A 22,857-nucleotide genomic window follows, 5' to 3' on the forward strand; every position below is an offset into this window, starting at 1 on the left:
ATTTGATTATTTAATTTTTCTTTGTTTTTGTAACGTGTAACGAGAAGAAGCACAAGGCGACAGGGCTATTGGTATTTGCGGGGCACGCTTTAGAGTCCGGCTCTAGCTCGTCGGCTTTGGGGTGGTGGTCTTGCTTCCACCAATAGCCCTTTCTGTCCTTTCTGTTCCTGTCTCGGAACAACAAAAGGAAAAAAACAAGGAGAGAAAGTGAGAGAGAACAAGAGAGAGAGAGAGAGAGAGAGAGAGAGAGCGAATTAAGGCAGGTTATCACAGCTGTTCAGTGATGAATGTCCCCTCCCAACCTATGATCACTGCCTCAGAGCATGGCTCTGGTGATCCTTTTTAACCCTACGACAGTGGTGTCGCTGGCTTGTTTCGGCTAAATAAAAAGTAAATTATTTCATGGTTTATAATATTTAATTAATGAGAGGTATTAAACGATAAGGCATTAAGAACAAAAATAGTACCGAATTATCAATAATAATAATATAAGAGGCTAGTTGCAATAATATTAAATTTAAAGATATAAATGTATTTTAATTTTAGTGCTTTGTATTATTTCATGTACCTAATTTTAAACTTTAATTTAATTTTGTGATTTATCTTCAAACATTTTTTTTTTATAATATTTAATAGTTTGAATTTTTTCGTATGCTTTTCAATAAATTTATATTTCGTGTTTGTACAATGTAAATCGAGGTGAAAGTATAAAGTGTGTGTTTCGCAATAAAAAACTCACCAACAGAACTCCTGCGGCGGCGATCGATCTCCGGCGAAGTTGTGCTGGAACAGTGCTGAATTAAATAAAAAAATACAACTTTCACCAAAACACTTCATATTGTACCTACGCGAAACTGGTACTAGTTATTCAATATAATTTGCATACGTTTTAATTTTTGTTTTAATTTTGCTATTTCTTAACTTGCACTGATTTTCATAACTTATTCGTTTAATTTAATTTAATATAATCATTTTCATTTAGGCATTTAGCCTTCGAAGCTTTCAGCTGTTTTGTTTTATATTTTAAATTTTTTGTAACTTGTGCACATCACATTCAACAATTGTTTTAAATTCTAAATTCTCATGGTTCTACAATTTCTTATTTAATTTCAACTATTTTATTTATTTTTGTACATTTGTTTTGTTTAATTCTTGTAGGGCTTCACCGTTTTAATTTGTTGTTTTATAATATTTTAGCGCTTTTATTTTTTAATTGAATGTGGCACAATACATGTTCTAATTTTAACTTTTTATTTTTTTTTATATCAGCAAAACAGCTGCGCTAATTTCTTTTGATTTTAAATCATTTTATCTTTTAACTTTTAACTTAACTTTTAACTTTTTTTTTTTTGTGCAATTTTGAAATTCTGCAATTGCAGTAGCGCTTTAATATTAATTTGAAATTTTAACTATTTTTGTGAACGGAGGAACTTTTAATTTTTAAATAATTTTCCAACCTTTAACTTTTTATCGTATTCATTTTTTTTAAACAATTTTAATTAAATTTAATTAAATTATTTTTAATTTTTTTATATTTCTGTGCAATCTGCGATTTTTGCAATACTAAATTTTTCTCAACATGTTTTATTTTAACTTGTGCTGAGCGGCGCTACACTGTTGAGCTTTTAATCTATCATATTGTTTCACTATTTTTTTGTTTTATACAATGTAGCGCATCATTTTTTTTTACTTTTTAAATTTGGTTTTAATTTCTCATAAATTCACTTTAACACACACACACTATATGTATAAGCGATCTGGTCGCTGATGATCAGGACTAAAGATGAGATGAGATGATAAAGATGAGATGAGATGATGAAGAAGAGATGAGATGATGAAGAAGATGCTGGTGATGATGACTAAAGCTCAGATTAACGACGCAGATGCTGGCCAAGAAACAATGCGCAGGGGTGCTGCGCTGGCGGCTCGAGAAAGATGCGCTCGCTGGTGTTTTGCTGGCCGCTAGTGCGGCAGCCAAGATGGCGCTCAGTGGCGCTCCGCTGGCCGCTGACGCGGTAGCCAAGAAGACGCGCACTGGCACTCCGCTGGCCACTATGCGTGCAAAGGTGGCGCTAAGGCGCTCCGCTGGCCGCTATGCGCGCAAAGGTGGCGCTAAGGGCGCTCCGCTGGCCGCTATGCGGCGGCAAAGGTGGCTCAGTATTGCTGAGGGAGGCACGGTTGCGCTCAAAAGAGCCGAATCAAAAAGCCAAGAAAACGACAACGACCTGCGAAAGCAACAATAATAAGACCAATACGCCTACCAGAATCTTTCACAGTTCTTACCAAGTCTTGACGCACTAAAAAAAATTTGTCTACACAATTTCCACTAGGCGTCTATTCGTGCTGCCGGTCACCAGAAAAGTGATTTGACCGGAACCGGCTCAGCTTAAGTTAGCTGCGCATGCGCGTGGTGACTCATACGTCAAAGCTGAGCTTTCCAGTGCAACTCGCTAAACGTCAAAGGTGAGCTTTTCAGTGCAGCTGATGCACTACTTAAAGCTCGGCTTTACAGCGCAGCTGATGCACTTAAAGCTGCGGCCTTAGTTGAAATTTAACTTGCATACTTTTAGGACGCATTTAAATTATATCTGCTTCAGGCGCCGTTACAAAACCCCCCCGCTAGAATCAGGCTAGGGTATTGTAATGGTACCCTAGACTGACTCCGCCTGAAGCAAACTTACTGCCGTATGTCCTTAGCATGATAATTTCCCAACAACCGGCCCTGCAGATCCTCTAATTCATAATACGAGTTGCCTATCTTTCTCCTCACTCGTGCTTTGACGAAGGCGGGCCCAAACTTGGCGTTATACCCGGTTTGAAAACAACTTTGCTTAAAGTTCCTTCTGTACACTTCTTGTCCCGGTAGTAAAAGAAACTTCTCTAGATCGAAGATTATACTTCCGTTCGTTTTGCTCGTGCTTTAATAACATGAGTTTAGAGGCTTCACCGCGAATTATATCAAAAGAGTCCTGCCGATTAAACGCTAAAGAGCGCTTTGTACGTCTCACTGGTTCGTCCTATCCTTGAGTACGGATCTCTTGTCTGGAAAATCCAGTATAGGGATTATCAAGATAGGATTGAATCGGTGCAGAAACAATTCTTATTATTTGCTCTTCGTAGTTTAAATTGGAATCCTACTATTAGATTACCACCGTATCGAAGTAGACTTTTATTACTAAACCTTCCTTCTCTTTCTGACCGCAGAACTATGCAAGGTGCTGTTTTTATACAGAGACTAATTAATGGTGAAATAGACTCTTTGGAGTTGTTAAGTCAAATTAGTTTTGCAGTTCCTGTCAGAATCACTAGGAATTTTCTTCCTCTTTCTCATTTCACGTAGATCTACTAACTTTGCTTGCCATAATCCCTTCTGTATGTGTGAACTATAATAATCTCAATAACGTAGTTTGCTCTAGTAAATCTATTCCTTTGCTTAAACCCTTATTATTAGCTTATTTATCGAGTATTTAATTGTTATTTATTTTATTATACATTTATTCTAACATATTTTTAATCTAATTTAATTAGCTGTCCAGCGTCTTTTAATATTTATTCGCGGTTTTCGTTTAATGCATGCTGTTTACAAATTTATTTTGTTTTGTCCGCGCGTCAACAAGCCCGTGCTTGGTATCGCTGGGCCACTTGATGGTACTGCCGTTAGGACGTCAACGTCCAAAAAAAAATAAAATATGGAGTAATGCTAATAAATAAGACTATAGATAAATGGACATACCATACTGAAACTTTCACAATTTTACTACTCAGACAGTGAAATACATATAACAGCTAAATTTAATTTTTATGCAACCAAAGCTTTACGGTTGCTGTGGTGGCGCAGATAGTTTCCAGATTTTTTCCCGAAACTGAATAAAAACACTCGTGTTTTATATTTTATACATATATTTAAACTTTCGGGTTTTACAATAAACGCACAAATAATTATGGGGTGACCGCTTGTCAACAAAAAGTAGATCGATACTCGAGAGGCAAAATGCCGACGGCATTTTTGAGATCTAGCGCGGAGTCCTTACAAAGCTCGGCTCTGCGGTGGAGAGTTGTGGGAGAGAGAAGTTGAGCGCACTGGATCTTGAGTGCTTTCTTTCGCGTGAGCGCATTGCGGGTGAGCGAAAAAGCATGCTCGGTCGGTGGAACGGCAGTGTGCTACTCACCTACAATGCGCTCGCATCAACATTCTCCCCCCCCAAGCAATATTGGGATTGCAAAGAATATCAGCCTTGGGAGGATACCCGGCAGGACAATATCTGGATAGATAGAGTGGGTGATGTCTTCTAGCACAACGTCGCCGTGCAGACTCCTTCAGCGCCCACGCGAGTGATGGAGAGGTCAAGGCCCCTAGCATCGACTCGGTGATGCGGCTTACGGGACAACACGGATCCAAAAGCACTCGCGCTTCGAAAGCCGCTGTTCCCATTTCTAGCCTGACCGCCGCGGTGGGAGTATGCTTACTCCTTTGCACTGAAAAGTGCCGTCTGGGGAATAGGCACGATACTGGTGCGTGGGCCTGTGGATGCCGGCTTGGGAAACGTTGACATGGGACATTCTTGGTGGTTCTTCTCTGGAAGATGCACGGAAGAAGCATGGAAGCCCTGCGCGGAGTGACCGGTGCCATAGGTGCAGAGGAAGAATTCTTCTCCGTCCGGGATCTTTGAGCTGAAAGAGGTTTCGAGTGGGGTCCTGTCACAGGACCAATGGCGAAAGTTCGTTCGACGGAAAGTCGAGCCGAAGGTGTCAACAGATTTTAATTGGGGCCTAACAAAGGCTTGCGTTTAGCGGATCGTTCGCCGGACAGTCGAACCGAAGAAGGATCAGAGTGGGGTCCCGTCACAGGACCATTCGAAGCTGAAATAGATGTAGAGGAGGGAGAGGTCACAGGACCATTCTTAGGGTTCGTTCAACGGACAGTCGAGCCGAGAAAATAGATTTGGAGGGGGGTCACAGGACCGATCGTAGAAGTTCGATCGACGGACAGTCGAGTCGAAAAGGACGAGATGGACTTAGAAATGGATCCCTACACTGGGCCGGTGAGGATCCAACCGAAAATGGTCTCTTGACCAATGAGGGTCCCACAAACGTTCGGACGAGAGCCGCCGAGAAGAACGGATGGGAGGATATCCGCGCCTAAAAGCACGTCTATCTGCGAACTCTCATAGAACTTGGGGTCGGCCAGCGGAATGATTATTGAAGATGGTTTGTGGGACAGAGCATGAGAGCAGTTTTCCTGCTAATTGAGGAAGGATGAAAGCCGACGCCTTAATCTGCAGATCTGGTCGCAACGGAGCCAATTAGGAATTGGGAATGCTTTCGGGCTGGGCTGCTACAGCTTGAGTTAGCCCAGAGACGTGGGCTTGAACGGATGTGTATGGCATCCTCAAGCGCTTGAACAATCGTTTAGAAATGAAGGTGGCCTCTGATCCAGAATCGATCAGAGACCGAGCTGTGTGCCGAACGCCGTGATGGCAGATGTGTACAACAGCTGTACTCAGTAGAACACCTTGTGTGTTAACTGCCAGGAAAGATCGCACATTAGCTGACTGGGAAGGAGTGGACTGTATACTAGGAGAGGAATTAGTGACTGTCGGGTCGGGTTGACTCGATGCAAGAGTGAATGATGACGACCCTTGCACGTAAAACAGCTGTGCGCACTTGTGCACTCGGCCGGACATGGCCTCGTGCGAAACAATTTAAGCACAGCTTCTGTTGTTTGATATGGTTGACCCTTTCATTGACACCCATCTGAAGAAAGCGAGGACACAATCGAATCGGATGATTCTCCCGGGAACAGAAATTGCAGGTCAGGGTCTTAATGGTCACCCTACTTTCAAAAGAGTTGACTTGCCTGGAGACGGGGGCCTGAGGCTCGTGGAACCGTCGGAGCGTTCGTGCTGGATGACACTTCCGCTATCCCTTCTAGGTGCGATGCCGCTCTAGAAGAAAAGCGTTCATATCAACCCACGTTGGAATGTCGCTCTTATTTTGGATCGACTGTTCCCAAAGAAAGGGTCAACTTGAGGAGCCTCGAAGAACACAAGAAACCCAGGATGCAATCCCAATTCTCTGTGTTGATTTTCGAGTGCTCCAAGGCTGTCAGACACCCTTGAATGGTGCTCTGCAGCTCCTGAATAGCTGCACCCGACTCTTGCCCAATAGCGGGCAAATTGAACAACATTCTCAGCTGACTATTTACGAGCAACCGTTTGTTCTCGAAACGCTCAGTCAAGCTGGACCACGCCGACTGAAACCCTTCATTTGTCAATGGAGACTTTGACACAATGGGATGGGCTTCACCGCTGGTCTTGAGTTGAAGTGCAATAATTTCTCAACTTCCGACAGTCTCGGGTTCTGGATGGAGAGCCGTGAATAAATCCCGGCAGGTAGGCCAGCGAGTGTAATCGCCTCCGAAAACTTCGGTGTCGCACGGAGATAATCGACACCCAGTGGGCATGTATTGCACGGCTTGTGGTTGTACAGGTGTACGGGGGTGAGCGTGGGATGCGTTGGCTATTTGCTCACTTAACTGAGCTGCACACTGCTCGTAGACAGCATAGCAGTACTCGTATTTGGCCTTTTCCCATAGGAACGCATCTGGTCCCTTCGGACTTGGCACGTGTATATGGACGGGCTATCAGCCGAAGGATTGTTGACTCGCCGCAAAGTGACTGATACGATCAGTCGCGGCGATGAATTTCATCAACGCTGTGTCTATTATGTTTTGTGCCATCCTTCCCTGCGAGCGAGTGACAATTGGGAGTCGAGGTATTGGGACTGAAGGAACCTTGGTCTTAGGATCGGACGGAGGCTGTGTGACCAAGATCAGCGGTTGAATTTGACTGCAAGCCTTTTCGATTGCGAATGAATCGGCGAAGTGTTGCACGAAGAGCCGAACTCCTTCCTGGATTTAGGTAAAGGGGGGCTTATCGAGGTTCTAGCGGTAGCTAGTAGGGCATGGACAGTCGAGCTTTACTTTTATCAGGTTTGCCCGATGACATGCTACGCAAAGAGGATGAGAAAGTAACTGGGCGCTCTTACAGTCCGACAAGGATACGGACTATATTTTCTCGAAAACGAAAAATCAAGAAAATATACCAAAAATTTTTCGCTGTGAGTCGATCCATGTCTAAAATGGCATAGGCTGACGTTTCAGAATCTGGCTGGCTTGTCAAAATAGGCTGAAAAATGGCGGAGTTATTAAACATTTCAATAGGCCCTGTCTAGATGGCGCACCTGTACTAAAAAAAATACCAAAGGCAGCGATGTGGTATTTTACACCCAAATGGGTACGGAAATAGCGGACACAGATGAAGAACGCAAAGGACGGGGGCGACGAAACAACAACAAAAGATGTCGAAAAAAAAACAACAACAAAAAAAAAATCGTACAAAAAAATATATATTGGTATTTTGAAACAAAAACAACAATTGTTTCTTAATTGCTGTTGGATTGGAAAAACAAAAAATAAAAATAAATTATATTATTTGTGCAGTGAAGTATGATATGTATGTGTGTATATGTGTGTGTGTATGTCTGTGTATGTTTGAACACTGGCTGGAGTAAAGCCCATACACAGACAATTGAGCTGAGAGTTGCTATTATAGTACACACACAGAATATATCACTTGAAAAATTTAAAAGGGTCGGGTATGTAATGCGACTACCGCTGCCCTGCCAATCTATTACTTCACTCGCAGAAGTACTTGTGCACGCTGTTACAGCATGCAAATCAGTATGTACGTATGTAAGTATGTATGTCTGCACTGCGCTGCCAAACGTTTGAGCAGGCGAAGTGCACGTATGTATGTATCCAGAGAGAGAGAGAAATGCTGCTGCAAAGCCGTGGTGCGCTTGCGAACAAGAGAGAGTGCACAAAGTATGTGTGTATGTATGTATGTCGGCGATTATCGCTACATACAAATGTACATACATATGTATGTAAAAACGGACAAAATTAAATGCAATAAGAAATGCTGGTACACACAGCTTGGATTTTAATTATAAAATATGTGTTGCACTTTAGTAGCTCTTTTTTAATAGTATTCACTTTTCACTCTTAACCACTTGTACTTGGACTTAAAAAAACATACATGCATACATACGTACGCGATTGGCAAAACAAAAATAATGAGTAAAATCAATAATAGTAAATATCTTGGAGTATAGATATTTACGACAGCAATTGGAAAATATGGAAAAAAGGTCGTCCGGAAAATATGAGTAAATTTCCAAATTTTATATTTGGTCACCATACAAAAAGAATGTAGAACGCCGGACGACCGTGGGGAAAGAGAGTAAAGAAAGGAGAAATTATTTAAAACTTATCTGCGATATGCTGGAAAAGCAAACGATGATGAGCGGATCCGGCTCGAAGGACCAGATGTTGTGGTGGCGCAGATAGTTTCCAGATTTCCCTTTCCGAAATTGAAAAAACACTCGCGTTTTCCATTTTATACATATATTTAAACTTTCGGGTTTTTACAATAAACGCACAAATAATGGGTTATTGGGGGTGACCGCTTGTCAACAAAAGTAGATCGATACTGGAGAAGCAAAATGCCGAGGGCATCAACACAGTTTATAGATTAGATATAATTAATGTACCACGTGATTAAATAAATAATCAAATTTATAAATGTATGTTTCAACTTTTCATTATTATTCATCATCATCTCTGCTACATTTTCGTTATGGGAGTCTGCTTTATTTTAATCGTGATCCTCTGCTTCATCATCTGTTGATGGTACGATAACCTCATCATCTTCTCTAATTTCATAACCAATGAAATTGTCCTTCACAGGACTCAATGCTATAAATTAACAAAATTGATTGATTTTGTTTTAAAAAAAAGCCAAGTGCTTTATTTAAGAGTTGGATTAGAACTAACTTAAACAATCTAAATTATTGAAATTTAAAGCTCTGCTGCTGTCGCCGCTGTCGCTGTCGTTGTCGCTGTCGCTGCCGGATGTAGCCGCTGCAGTTGTCGCGCTGGGTGTTGGGTGTCGAGGCTTGGTCCCACGGTTTGGGCGTTACGCAAGGTGCTGGACATTGGAGATGGTTTCTGCTGACGAGGCGCAAGTGGCTATGGTTATGTGCAGGTGCGCCGTTGTTCGTTGCTCCGATGGTGTCTTATGCTGAATCGGAGCGCGTGTTGTCTCGGTGCATTGGAGTGCATTAGCACTGGCGATGCATAGCTATGGTTTTGATAATGTGTGGCATTGTGTTATCTCTTGTGTTGTCTCGGTGCATTGGAGTGCATTGACACTGGCAATGCGTGGTTATGGGATTTGGTAATGTGTGGCCTTAACTCCTCCACCTTTAAATGCGGACGTCCTCGGCCGCCATTTGAACTTGACTTTGATTTGTTGGTGGACTGTTTACTGGGTTGATGATTACTTTCGCTGCTCTTGATTTTAGAGCTCGAATTGCCAGTATGATTATGGACATCAGCAAGAAGATGTAAATACCAATGTTGGTGATTTTATTTTTCTTTTGGTCTTCCTTCATAAGCTGGATTTTTGCAGTGTTGTTGAAGTTCAGTTCCTTCACCATTTCCAGCGAAAAGACTTGTTCTATCTCGGTCTTGTTGCCAACGATTTGTAGCATGGGTGGTAAGGGATCAACGTGGACGTACTCTCTATTTGTATAAGAGGTTTCTTTTATTGTGATCGATGCATTTTTGGTTTGGACAAGGTAAGATCCATGCAGATGTAGTTGTTCTTGGTTAATGTTGATTGTTCCATCAAAGTCGTTCAATAAGATGATTCCGGGTAGGATTTCTTCGTGTTCGGAATTTGTTGACTATTTATTCGCAGACAATTGGGTTGTTTCATTTGCAGTTGTGCAGCTTCGCAGGTATTGTTACTTAGGTCTATTACATTTTCTCGTTTACATATTGACTTATCATTAATTGTTTCTGCAAGTTTCTTTGATTCCAAATATTGTTTCATTACATTGAATTATTAGGCCGAACTTTATTTTATTAATTACATTTTTCTTATTGGTTTTATTAATATTCTTTGACAAAGGTGTTCTTCTATTGTGGGCAGACTGATAATATAAAGAATGTCTTTTCCGTTTGAAGCTACTTTAATTTTTTTTGCGAATTTAATTCCTCTATATTTATGAACAAATTGTTAGAATTTTCACTAACTTTTCAATGAATTGAATTTCGATAGTTGATAGTAGAATGGAATTTATTGTATTTGTCTTAGCCAATTATTTGCATAAATCATATTTGTAAGTTCTTCTTTAAACATTTTCAATTTATATTTTAGAGTTTCTATTTCGATATTATTGTTTGATTGACTTTCTTTTTTGTTAATTTTAGTATTGCATTTGTGCTTTCTCGGATTTCTTTAATTTTGTCGCTAAAAAGTCTGTTTATTACTACTTTCTTATTATTATTTTCTAATTGTTCATTCATTTTATTTAGGATGATCTCATGATCATGGTGGTCTGGGCTTCCGGCTAACCATTTCCAGGCGGAGCCGAGCATATTTATTGACCTTCGTGTTCTTATGTTATTTGGTCTTAACCTATTTAAATCGTCTCTTATTTGATTTAATTCGAGAGTAATGAATGGGGTGAGGTGATTCGGAAAAGATGAGTTGATGTTGTTTTCAAGTATTTGTAATGCTTCTTCATATTTTTGAATGTTGAAGACATGTATTATTTTGAATGAGCTGCTCTGAATAGCTGCGGGCCCAATTTTGATGGTCGCCAGTTGTGAATTGGTGTAATCTAAAAATTGTCGCCGCCCGAGGCATGACGGTAAAATAACAATCCGTAAATATGAATTAATTTTTTTAATTATTTTTGTGAACTATCTTTCCTGATTTCGTTTTAATAGTAGAGTTACCATTTTCTGCAACTATTTCTTTTTTATACCTCGAGGAAATTTTAGAGCCTAATCTTTTATTGATCTTGACGTAAACTTCTTCTCCTATTGCATATGATTGGGGGTGGTTTTGCTGGCATTATGGTAATTTAGATCGTCTATTTGTGTACCTTCGATTTTGTTCCTAATTTTTCCCTTTTCCTTTCTATTGATTCTGGAGAGTTAGTTAGTTATGTTACTTCTGAAAAAAGTTTCAATGGGTTTTCTTGAGTTATTTAATGTATTGACTGGTTATATTCTTGGGTTGCTTTAAACAGTAGATCTGTGAAGGATCTAAGAATTTCGGTCAGTGTAGAATGGAATCGTTCTATTTGCCCATTGCTGGTAGAAGAATATGGCGGTGTCGTGAAAACAGATATGTTTAGTTGGTTTTCCAACATAAATTTGATAGATGCTGAGTTTAAAGCTCTTTCATTGTCCATTACGACTATTTTTGGTATCCCAAAGCTATTAACATTTCCCTCAATGGAATCATTATGTCTTGGGAAGCTCTGGATTTTAGAACCTTCACTTGAGCATATTTGGAAAATTTGTCGATGCCTGTCAAGATATTGAGTTTTTCCGTGATATAAATGTCAATATGGATCAATTGTCCGGGGTATTGCGGAATTGGAGTGGATTGTATAGCGCCTTTCGGAGGATTTCTATCATATTTCGATTCTTTACATGTTAAGCATGTTTTGGCTATTGCAATTACTTTCTTATTCATCTAGGGAAAAAAAATTTTCTGAAAAAAAATTTGTTCTTTATTTTAGCGTTGCGATGCGCTCTTTTATGTTCCTGTACCATTAAATCATTTTGTCTGCTTTCTGTCTTTTTTTACGTCTTCTACTATACCCTGTGCGAACTGGATTTTTATAAGAAATAAAAAATGGATAAAATTTTGAATCTTTCCCATGATATTCGGAAATATGAATTCCATTAAGTATATTGGGGTCTAATCTTTGTTTCATTATTTCTATGAGGTCTTTCTCTGTGTAAGATGGTCTTTTATTATGTGTCTGTGTTAAGTGGGAAATGGGATTTCGAAATTGTATGATGGATTATCATCAGTGAGTAGGAATAACTGGTTTTGAAAACATTGATGGGGATTTCTACAGAGTATATCATATTATTGGATGAACTATCGTCACTATGGACCGTTGCTGAAGAGGATAGAGTGTTTATCTCGTGTTTTGCTGGTGTTCTAGACAATACGTCTGCTACAATGTTAGAAGTGCCAGGCTTTATTTTAACTCGTAGTTAAATTCTAACTTTTCCAACGCTTAAGCTTTCCGTTATGGTTTTTGTTGCTTAGTGTTGAGAGGTTGGTGATCTGTGAATATCACAACCTTAGCAGTACCATATAGGTAAGTTCTCAGGCTTTGCAATGTCCATACGATTGCTAGCATTTCTCGTTAACGGCGTAATTTTCTTCCGTTTTTGACAGGGTACGAGAAATAAACGTGATTGGTTTACCCTCTTGCTCTAGTACAGCTCCGATTGCGAAGTTAGATGCATCTGTTGTCAGATGAAATTCCTTCTGGAAATTCGGATAGCTTAGGCTAACATCTGCTGAACTAAGAGATAATTTAAGTTTGTTGAAAGCTTCGATGGCTTGGCTTAGTTGAATCTGTACTTTATCGGATATTCGTGTTGAGACTCGACCTCCATCTCCTTGAGAAGTGCGGTAAGAGGCTTGCTAGTTTGGCATAGTCTCTTATGAAACGTCGGTAATATCCAGACAAACCTTAGAATGATCTTAATTCTTTTAGAGAATTGGGTATAGGGAACTCGGAAATAGCCTTAACTTTTTCCGGATTCTTCTTAACGCCATTTTAGATATTGTGAATCCCAAGAAATTGACTTGTTTCTTAAAAAATTCACAATTATCCATTTGGACTTTCATGTTCGCGCTTTGCAGCGTAAAAAGACTTGTCCTAAATGGTTTGCATATTCCTCCTCTGTTTTGCTAAAGATGATTATGTCATCTATATAAACATAACAGATCTTCCCGATATGATCTCTTAGCATGTCGTCTAGAGCTCTTTGGAAGATGGATGGTGAATTTTTAAGTCCCAAGGAAGGGAGTGAACTCGAACTTTCCTCCATTGACTACGAATGCTGTCTTTTCAATATCTTGTTCTCTTAACAGAATTTGATGAAACCCGCTCTTTAGGTCGAGCACTGTGAAGAACTTGTTGCTCCCCAAATGCGCGATGATTTCTCCTATCTCAGGCATTGGGTATCGGTCAGAAATTGTTTCGGCGTTTAGCTTACGGTAATCACTTTCACAATTTTTTATTTCTTTCCCGAAGCGTCTGCTTTGGTACAACCCAAACTGTACGGGGATCTAGAAGGTCTGATTATACCGTCGTCTAACATCTCTTAAAGCTGCCTTTCAACTTCTTGTTTGAGCGATATAGGTATGGGTAGTGCTTGGTGTGAATTGGCTTATCTGACGAAGTTCGAATTTCTCCGACTACTTTAGTGGAGTATGTCAATTTTTCGTCTGGCAAATAGAGTTCTGTAATTTGCGGCCAATTTGTTTATTATTGTCCTTTGATTTTCGGACATATGGTCGGTACGAATTTTAATATTATTTACTGATTGAGCTGGAAGTTGCTGGATGCGAAATTGTCTGTCACCATTTACTCTAAGGATGTCGTTTCTGACATCAATAACAACGTTAAGTTGTTTCATGGTATCGTTGCCAAGGATAGCATGGAAGGTTTTAGAGTTAGTAGTAAAAGAATCGGATTGGAATATCGTGAAGACCAAACAAGTTGAAGAATGTGTGGTGAGTGATCGCTATTTGACCTCCTATGGAGTGCAAATGTTTTGCTTTATTTGGTTTAGGGGAATCTATTAACGAAGGTTGAATGTAGTTCTGATTGGAGCCGGTATCTATTAAGAAATTAAGGTGTCTTCCGTCCCTCGTTCTACATTGAAAATATGGTAGTGAGGAACGGTTTAAACTAAAAAATTAACATCAGACAAGTCTGTCATTCCTATTTGGGATTCATGACGGGTTTGTTCCATATCGTCATATGAGTCTGAGAAACCTGCTGATTCCATGCATGCGTAATATTCTTGTTCAGCACTGTTGTAAGCATATGCGTCTGCATTTAAATCTTGTTCTGTTGGGTAGTCAATATAATGTTGCTCTTCAGCATACTGTTCTGTTGGTTCTCCTGTATTGATATGGAATTGCCGTTGGAATTTTCGAGGTGGTCCCGAAAATGGAGGGGGACGTTTTCCAGCGGTAAAATCTTGTTGTGGGAGATTCATATAATTTACTCTAGCTGAATGGATTGAACCATCGACCTCCATTGAGATTGGTTTTGGTTCTGGTTTTGGAGCTAGTGCGCGCGAGGCGCTGAGTATAGTGGTCTATACTGAAACTGCTGTTGTGGTAATTGAGAAAAGGGTGTTGCTTGATTGGAATTTGATTGATATTGTTGGTTAGCGGGACGCAGTGCATAATAAAGTCTTGGATCGAAATTTCTCCATTGACTCTGATTGTTGTTATGCATCGGTTTGAGCGCTGTATGCTTAGCAAACGTTTGACTTGTAAATTGCCTAGGTGGTATTGGTGGCGCTGGATGCCCACCTTTTGGCAAGAAAGTATTTCTGTGATCCTGATTGTCGAGTAGGTTACACAGATGCAATGCGTGGCTAAGGTCTCGAGGTTCCTTAACGGCTAAAAGGCGGGTAAATCTCCGTTGAGACCTCGTACGAAAGTATCAAGGGCTTTGCCTCGGTAACTGTTCGTCAAAGCTCTTATGGAGTCTGCAGAATCTTCTTGTACGCTAACTTGATTGAGTATCAAGGATAGTTGGTGGTACACCGCTTGGTAATATAATGGACAATCTGTCTTGGATTAACGAGAACAATTGGTATTCGAGAGTCTTAGATCTCGCTTATCCACGTAGTGTTCTGTTAAGCATTTGGAAATAGCTTTCCAATTCAAGGGAGTGTTGTATGATTCCAACACAGTTTCCGCTTCGCCTACTACTTGCATACGTACGGCTAACGTAACTAAGTAGTATCTTTGCGTACGCTCTTGTCCTGCGAACATAGCCATAATTCTGTCGACATTTTTCTTCCAAGATCCGAAAGAAGTTCTGTCTCCCGAAAATTCTTTGATTAGACGCGTTACGTCTGGTACTTTCTCTAACTCACCATTCTGTATGGGGCTTACGTACGGTATGTCAGCTAATGGTTCCTCTGCCTCTACTCCTAAAGCTCGTCTAATGACTTGACCTCTCCTGAAGGGTGTCGGTAATCATGGTTCTTATAACCTCTCTTAACTCTGAGTGGCTATAGGTGTGCTAGCCATGATCGGAACAGCTTTCTGTCGACTAGGGCCTGCAATACCTAACACTGCCATTGATTCGGACAGATCTTCCTGCATTTCTCTCGGTTATTTTTTGAACAATTCAGAGAAAGAATACGAAAAGCACGATTGATGATATCGATGAAGGTGAGATGAGATTTATGGTTAGGTTTATGCGTTTCTAATTGAGACAGTGTATTTTTTTTATTTGTATTTAAAACCAGTGGCTGGTTTGCTCCTTCTATCTTCGAGGGTCCCGTAGGAATCGCAAGATTGGAGTTTGTTATAGTTTTATATTTTGTTATCTTTTTACTTTTATTGATATTTTGTTTTTAAAACTAGTTTAGTTTTGTCGTGTATTTAACACGTTGTAAACAATTTTTTCTATTAATTACTTAGTATTAAATTTTTATCTCAAATATTTTTATTTTAGTTTTAATTTTGATTTGATTGTTTAATTTTTCTTTGTTTTGTAACGTGTAACGAGAAGAAGCACAAGGCGACAGGGCTATTGGTATTTGCGGGGCACGCTTTTTAGAGTCCGGCTCTAGCTCGTCGGCTTGGGGTGGTGGTCTTGCTTCCACCAATAGCCCTTTCTGTCCTTTCTGTTCCTGTCTCCGGAACAACAAAAGGAAAAACAAGGAGAGAAAGTGAGAGAGAACAAGAGAGAGAGAGAGAGAGAGAGAGAGAGAGCGAATTAAGGCAGGTTATCACAGCTGTTCAGTGATGAATGTCCCCTCCCAACCTATGATCACTGCCTCAGAGCATGGCTCTGGTGATCCTTTTTAACCCTACGACAGTGGTGTCGCTGGCTTGTTTTCGGCTAAATAAAAAGTAAATTATTTCATGGTTTATAATATTTAATTAATGAGAGGTATTAAACGATAAGGCATTAAGAACAAAAATAGTACCGAATTATCAATAATAATAATATAAGAGGCTAGTTGCAATAATATTAAATTTAAAGATATAAATGTATTTTAATTTTAGTGCTTTGTATTATTTCATGTACCTAATTTTAAACTTTAATTTAATTTTGTGATTTATCTTCAAACATTTTTTTTTTTTATAATATTTAATAGTTTGAATTTTTTCGTATGCTTTTCAATAAATTTATATTTCGTGTTTGTACAATGTAAATCGAGGTGAAAGTGTGTTTTGCAATAAAAACTCACCAACAGAACTCCTGCGGCGGCGATCGATCTCCGGCGAAGTTGTGCTGGAACAGTGCTGAATTAAATAAAAAAATACAACTTTCACCAAAACACTTCATATTGTACCTACGCGAAACTGGTACTAGTTATTCAATATAATTTGCATACGTTTTAATTTTTGTTTTATTTTTTGCTATTTCTTGCACTGATTTTTTTATAACTTATTCGTTTAATTTAATTTAATATAATCATTTTCATTTAGGCATTTAGCCTTCGAAGCTTTCAGCTGTTTTGTTTTATATTTTAAATTTTTTGTAACTTGTGCACATCACATTCAACAATTGTTTTAAATTCTAAATTCTCATGGTTCTACAATTTCTTATTTAATTTCAACTATTTTATTTATTTTTGTACATTTGTTTTGTTTAATTCTTGTAGGGCTTCACCGTTTTTAATTTGTTGTTTTATAATATTTTAGCGCTTTTTATTTTTTAATTGAATGTGGCACAATACATGTTCTAATTTTAACTTTTTATTTTTATATCAGCAAAACAGCTGCGCTAATTCCTTTTGATTTTAAATCATTTTATCTTTTAACTTTTAACTTAACTTTTAACTTTTATTTTTTTGTGCAATTTTGAAATTCTGCAATTGCAGTAGCGCTTTAATATTAATTTGAAATTTTAACTATTTTGTGAACGGAGGAACTTTTAATTTTTAAATAATTTTCCAACCTTTAACTTTTTATCGTATTCATTTTTTTAAACAATTTTAATTAAATTTAATTAAATTATTTTAATTTTTTATATTTCTGTGCAATCTGCGATTTTTGCAATACTAAATTTTTCTCAACATGTTTTATTTTAACTTGTGCTGAGCGGCGCTACACTGTTGAGCTTTTAATCTATCATATTGTTTCACTATTTTTTTGTTTTATACAATGTAGCGCATCATTTTTTTACTTTTTAAATTTGGTTTTATTTCTCATAAATTCACTTTAACACACACACACTATATGTATAAGCGATCTGGTCGCTGATGATCAGGACTAAAGATGAGATGAGATGATAAAGATGAGATGAGATGATGAAGAAGAGATGAGATGATGAAGAAGATGCTGGTGATGATGACTAAAGCTGAGATTAACGACGCAGATGCTGGCCAAGAAACAATGCGCAGGGTGCTGCGCTGGCGGCTCGAGAAAGATGCGCTCGCTGGTGTTTTGCTGGCCGCTAGTGCGGCAGCCAAGATGGCGGCTCAGTGGCGCTCCGCTGGCCGCTGACGCGGTAGCCAAGAAGACGCGCACTGGCACTCCGCTGGCCACTACGTGTGCAAGGGCGCTAAGGCGGCGCCTGCTGGCCGGTGCGCGCAAAGTGGCGCTGCGCTCCGCCACGCGGCGGCGGCAAAGGTGGCTCAGTATTGCTGAGGGAGGCACGGTTGCGCTCAAAGAGCCGAATCAAAAGCCAAGAAAACGACAACGACCTGCGAAAGCAACAATAATAAGACCAATACGCCTACCAGAATCTTTCACAGTTCTTACCAAGTCTTGACGCACTAAAAAATTTGTCTACACAATTTCCACTAGGCGTCTATTCGTGCTGCCGGTCACCAGAAAGTGATTTGACCGGAACCGGCTCTTTTGTAATAACTTAATTATTACCTATTATGCAAACTGAAATATATGCATCCAATACATATATACGTGATGAGCACACACTGCTCACCATGTATAGGTTTTGAACTGAACAGACGTGCCTCCGTGTGTGCTCGGTGTGAGAACCATAAAAACCTGCAAAAACACTACCGACAGAGACGGAATTTAGAGTTTCCTGTATGGGAGCATAAATGCAACAAAGTGCGAATATTTCAGTGACAGTGACACTCTTAATATTGTGAAAAATCGAGTTTTTCCAAGTGCAAAAATAACCACGTGCGTGGAAAATTTGCAAGCTTTTGAAGCTATCGAGCTTTTAAAGCTTGATCACAGCTGTTCGAACTTTACCCAAGTCATGAGCCGCTGCGTGAAAAAGTTCCAAACTTATAAAACTTTAAAGCTAAAATCTCTGTGCTGTTTAGTAAAGTCGCAAACATCACCCAAGACACGAACCATCGAAATAGCAAAAAACTTCAAAGCTATCCAAGTCACAAACCATAGATATAGCAAGGACACAAACGCCACCCAAATCGCGAAACTTTGAAAGCATAATCGGAGTTCTGAACCTTCAAAAGATTACTAAAGACAAGAACCTCTTCAAACATTGGAAAGCTTGGCGCGAATTTCGAACTCGTTCAAAATTCGAATTCGCGTCAGTTTTTCACCATGAACTGGCAAGCCCCCCGTTCCCCCAAAACCAAGCCACCTAAAAAGAAGGCCAACATTAAATATAAAAATACTGACTCCAGCGACTCCGAGCCTGGAGAAATAAAGCGCAAAAATGCCAAAAAAAGCCGTTAAGGAGGACAAGGTCAGCACCAGCGAGGCAGCCAAAGCTGCATTAATGGCCAGACTTAAAAATAACTCATTCGAAATCCTATCTGAGGACGATGATGAAACGGATTCTAGTGATGATTACGAAGAGACACCAGCTTCTCCTAAGACATTAAAAAAGGATGACCAAGAGGAAAAAGCACCCAAGGAGATCAAGCCACCGCCAATCTTCATCCCGGATGTAACCAGCATCAAGGACCTATCTAAAGCCATCTCTGGCGCCTTAGGCAAAGAAGTAGAGGTCACATACAAAGCCAGCCAGAATAACTCCATTCGAGAAATGGAAAAATAGATTCCACACCTTTCAACCCCGAGACGAACGCGCCTACCGGGTGGTCATCAAAGGCCTCCACCACTCGACCGATTTGGAAGACATCAAAGAGGGACTCGGCCGCCACGGGCACAAGGTCAGGGATCCGACTAAAAGGGCTACAAAGAAGCCTCTAAACATCTTCTTCATAAGTCTGGAGCCGGCGAAAAACAACAAGGAGGTGTACCAGATCAAACGGCTATGCAGCACCATGGTCACGGTTGAACCGCCGATCAAATTCAACGATGTCCCCCCAATGCTACCGCTGCCAGGCCTCTGGGCATACCCAAAGATACTGCCACCTCGAGCATCGTTGCGTCAAGTGTGGAGGCGAGCACTCCACTGCTGAATGCAAAAAGAACGTCAGTGAACCGGCCTTCTACCTTAACTGCGAAGGCCCACATGCGGCCTCATACAAAGGCTGTCCAGCTTACAAGAGAGCGAAGAGTGTTTTTGCCTCCAGGCAGGCAACCTCACGTAACCAGCCGCCCCACTTCAGCAAGATCGACCCCAACGCAAGCAGGATCGACCCAAATGTTAACTACGCCAATACAGCAAGAAACGCTGCCCCACAAGATAACATCCTACATCCCAACGCCAACTTAATCCCACCAAGCAATTCACTGGACACGGCAATGGTCAGAATGGAGGCCATGTTTGAGCGCATGATGGAAAAGGTCATCAGTCAAATAACCCAAATGATTGCTACCGTTTGCAAATCATTATGCAAACGGGATTAAACATCACGATCTGGAGCGCTAACGGCCTGATTAAAAGCCGGCCAGAGGTGGAACACTTTATCCACACACACAACACAGACATACTCCTCATCTCCGAAACTCACTTCTCCAATAGATCATTCCTCCGACTTCACGGGTATGATGTCATCCACGCTGACCACCCCAGCGGCAGAGCTCATGGCGGAGCGGCAATAATTATTAAAGCGGGCATAAAGTACAACGAGCTGAGTACTGTGGTATGCACATATATCGAAGTTACACTGTAACCAGAGTAACATTAAATACGGAAGCAGCAACTCTCTGTTGCTGCCCGAAATACATAAATAGTGCATTGACACTTTAATATAAAGAAAACAGCAAATGCCCAGCGCAGTTCAAGTGCACTGCAATATGATGTCACCTGAACTGCAGCCGGCACATTAAAAGCCGCGTCAGCATAAACGCCGGCCACTGACCGTTGTCTGTGCATAACACATGCTCCTCCATATAGTACATATATATATAATTATATATTAAATAATACTTATGTATAATTAGCAGCGCTGCCGCCACTTCTTCAACGAAGCAGCGACTTAGCAGCGTCTCAAATAGTTTACTTAGAAATACCAAACCAGGAAATTCATCCCGGAGTATTAATTGCTAACAGTATCGTGAAAGGTAATAGTGCAATAGTTCGTATTTTAAATACAACAGATCAGAATATAAATATTAAAAAAACCCAAATATTATATTCGAGCCAATAGACGATTACGAAATCAAATCAATAAATGATAATAAAATTAATAGAACAAAAGAAGTTCTAAATAAATTACAATTTCCTGAACATGTTAAAGAAGAACTCACAGAATTATGTACCAAATATAGTGATATATTTGGTTTAGAAACAGAAGCTATTTCAAGTAATAATTTTTATAAACAAAAATTAAGATTATCAGATAAAACTCCAGTATATATTAAGAATTATAGAAATGCAGAGACAGAAAAACCCGAAATAAACAGACAGGTCGAAAAATTGATAAAAGATGGTATAGTCGAACCATCCATATCAGAATATAACAGCCCACTTCTCTTGGTTCCCAAGAAATCACTCCCAAATTCAAAAGAAAAAAGATGGCGTTTAGTAGTTGATTATCGACAAATTAATAAAAAAACTTCTAGCAGACAAATATCCATTGCCAAGAATAGAAGAAATATTAGATCAATTAGGTCGAGCTAAATATTTTTCATGTCTCGATCTCATGTCAGGATTTCACCAAATAGAACTAGAAGATAAATCTAGGAACATAACATCATTTTCTACGAGCACTGGCTCATATCGTTTTACGCGATTACCGTATGGTCTAAAAGTACCACCAAATTCATTTATGAGAATGATGCAACTTGCTTTTTCTGGCTTAGAACCATCGCAAGCATTCCTCTACATGGATGATTTAGTGGTTATAGGATGTTCAAAACGACATATGTTCAAAAATCTTACAAATATATTTGAACTTTGTAGAAAACACAACCTAAAATTAAATCCGGAGAAATGTTCATTCTTTTTACACGAGGTAACATTTCTAGGTCATAAATGTACAGACCATGGCATTTTTCCTGGTGAAAAAAAATATGATGTTATTAAAAACTATCCAATTCCAACAGATGCAGATAGTGCACGACGTTTTGTCGCTTTTTGTAATTATTACAGAAGATTCATTAATAATTTCGCGCAATACTCACGTCATTTAACAAAATTGTGCAAGAAAAATGTTCAATTCGAGTGGACTAAAGAATGTGAAGAATCATTTAAATATCTTAAAAGGCATTAATGAAACCAACATTATTGCAATACCCTGATTTCAGCAAAGAATTTTGCATAACCACAGATGCAAGTAAACATGCATGTGGTGCAGTACTATCTCAAGAGTACGACGGTGCGCAACTGCCAATTGCATATGCATCGAGAGCTTTCACACAGGAGAAAGCAACAAATCAACTACAGAACAAGAATTAGCCGCTATATATTGGGCAATAAAACATTTCAGACCATATGTCTACGGAAGACATTTCTTAGTAAAAACAGATCATAGACCGTTAGTATACTTATTTTCAATGAAGAATCCATCTTCAAAGCTGACTAGAATGAGATTAGATTTAGAAGAGTATCAATTTACAGTTAAATACCTCAAGGGGAAGGATAATCACGTTGCGGATGCATTATCTCGCATAAACGTAGAAGAATTAATACAAATGAACAGAAAAATATTGATGGTACAAACGAGATCATCAAAAATACAGGAAAACATCTGCGCAGATGAAAAATTAAAATGCATGAAAATATATATGAGCCCAATGTCTATGAAGTTGTTAGCAATAACGACGTAAAGAAATTCGTGAAATTAAAAATGAACAATTTTAAATGTATATTTAAAAGAGGAAAACAAATAATTTCACAATTTTCAGTTAAAGATTTATATTCTAATGAAAAATTCGATTTAGGTAAATTTTTTCAAAGGCTTATTTCAGAAGCCGGGATACACAAAATCATTAACTTACAGATGTCACCAAGTGAACAAATTTTCGAATCTGTCACTTTAAATGAATTTAAAAATAAGGGCAATAAAGAATTAATAAATATAAAAATAGCGCTATTACAAAGAGTGACACACATAGACAAAAATGACGAAAGTCAAATTAATGCAATCCTGTTAAGATATCATAACGATCCAATAGAAGGAGGCCATACAGGCATTACGCGTACCCTGTCCAAAATAAAGAAATTGTACTATTGTCCCAAAATGGTTCAAACCATTAAAAATTATGTAAAACGTGTGTAGACTGCCAAAAGCGAAAACTACAACACATACAAAAGCCCCTATGATCATAACAAATACCCCAAACACAGCATTTGACACTGTTTTAATTGATACAATTGGACCTTTACCACGAACAGAACATG

At 39.3% G+C, this 22,857-nt stretch overlaps 1 protein-coding gene across 1 annotated transcript in view; it reads right to left on the minus strand.

Moving 5' to 3' along the window:
- Nucleotides 1-1,911: 1,911 nt before the first annotated feature.
- The window catches only part of LOC133849903 (uncharacterized), a 77,673-nt gene continuing 56,727 nt past the window's right edge, over nucleotides 1,912-22,857 (minus strand). The window contains 2 exon segments of the mRNA XM_062285932.1: nucleotides 1,912-2,869; nucleotides 2,871-2,918. Of these exon segments, the coding sequence (XP_062141916.1) occupies nucleotides 2,678-2,869; nucleotides 2,871-2,918 (240 nt within the window). The 3' untranslated portion in view covers nucleotides 1,912-2,677.

Source organism: Drosophila sulfurigaster, unplaced genomic scaffold (genome assembly GCF_023558435.1).
Source record: "Drosophila sulfurigaster albostrigata strain 15112-1811.04 unplaced genomic scaffold, ASM2355843v2 ctg33_pilon, whole genome shotgun sequence".
NCBI classification, from domain to species: domain Eukaryota; kingdom Metazoa; phylum Arthropoda; class Insecta; order Diptera; family Drosophilidae; genus Drosophila; species Drosophila sulfurigaster.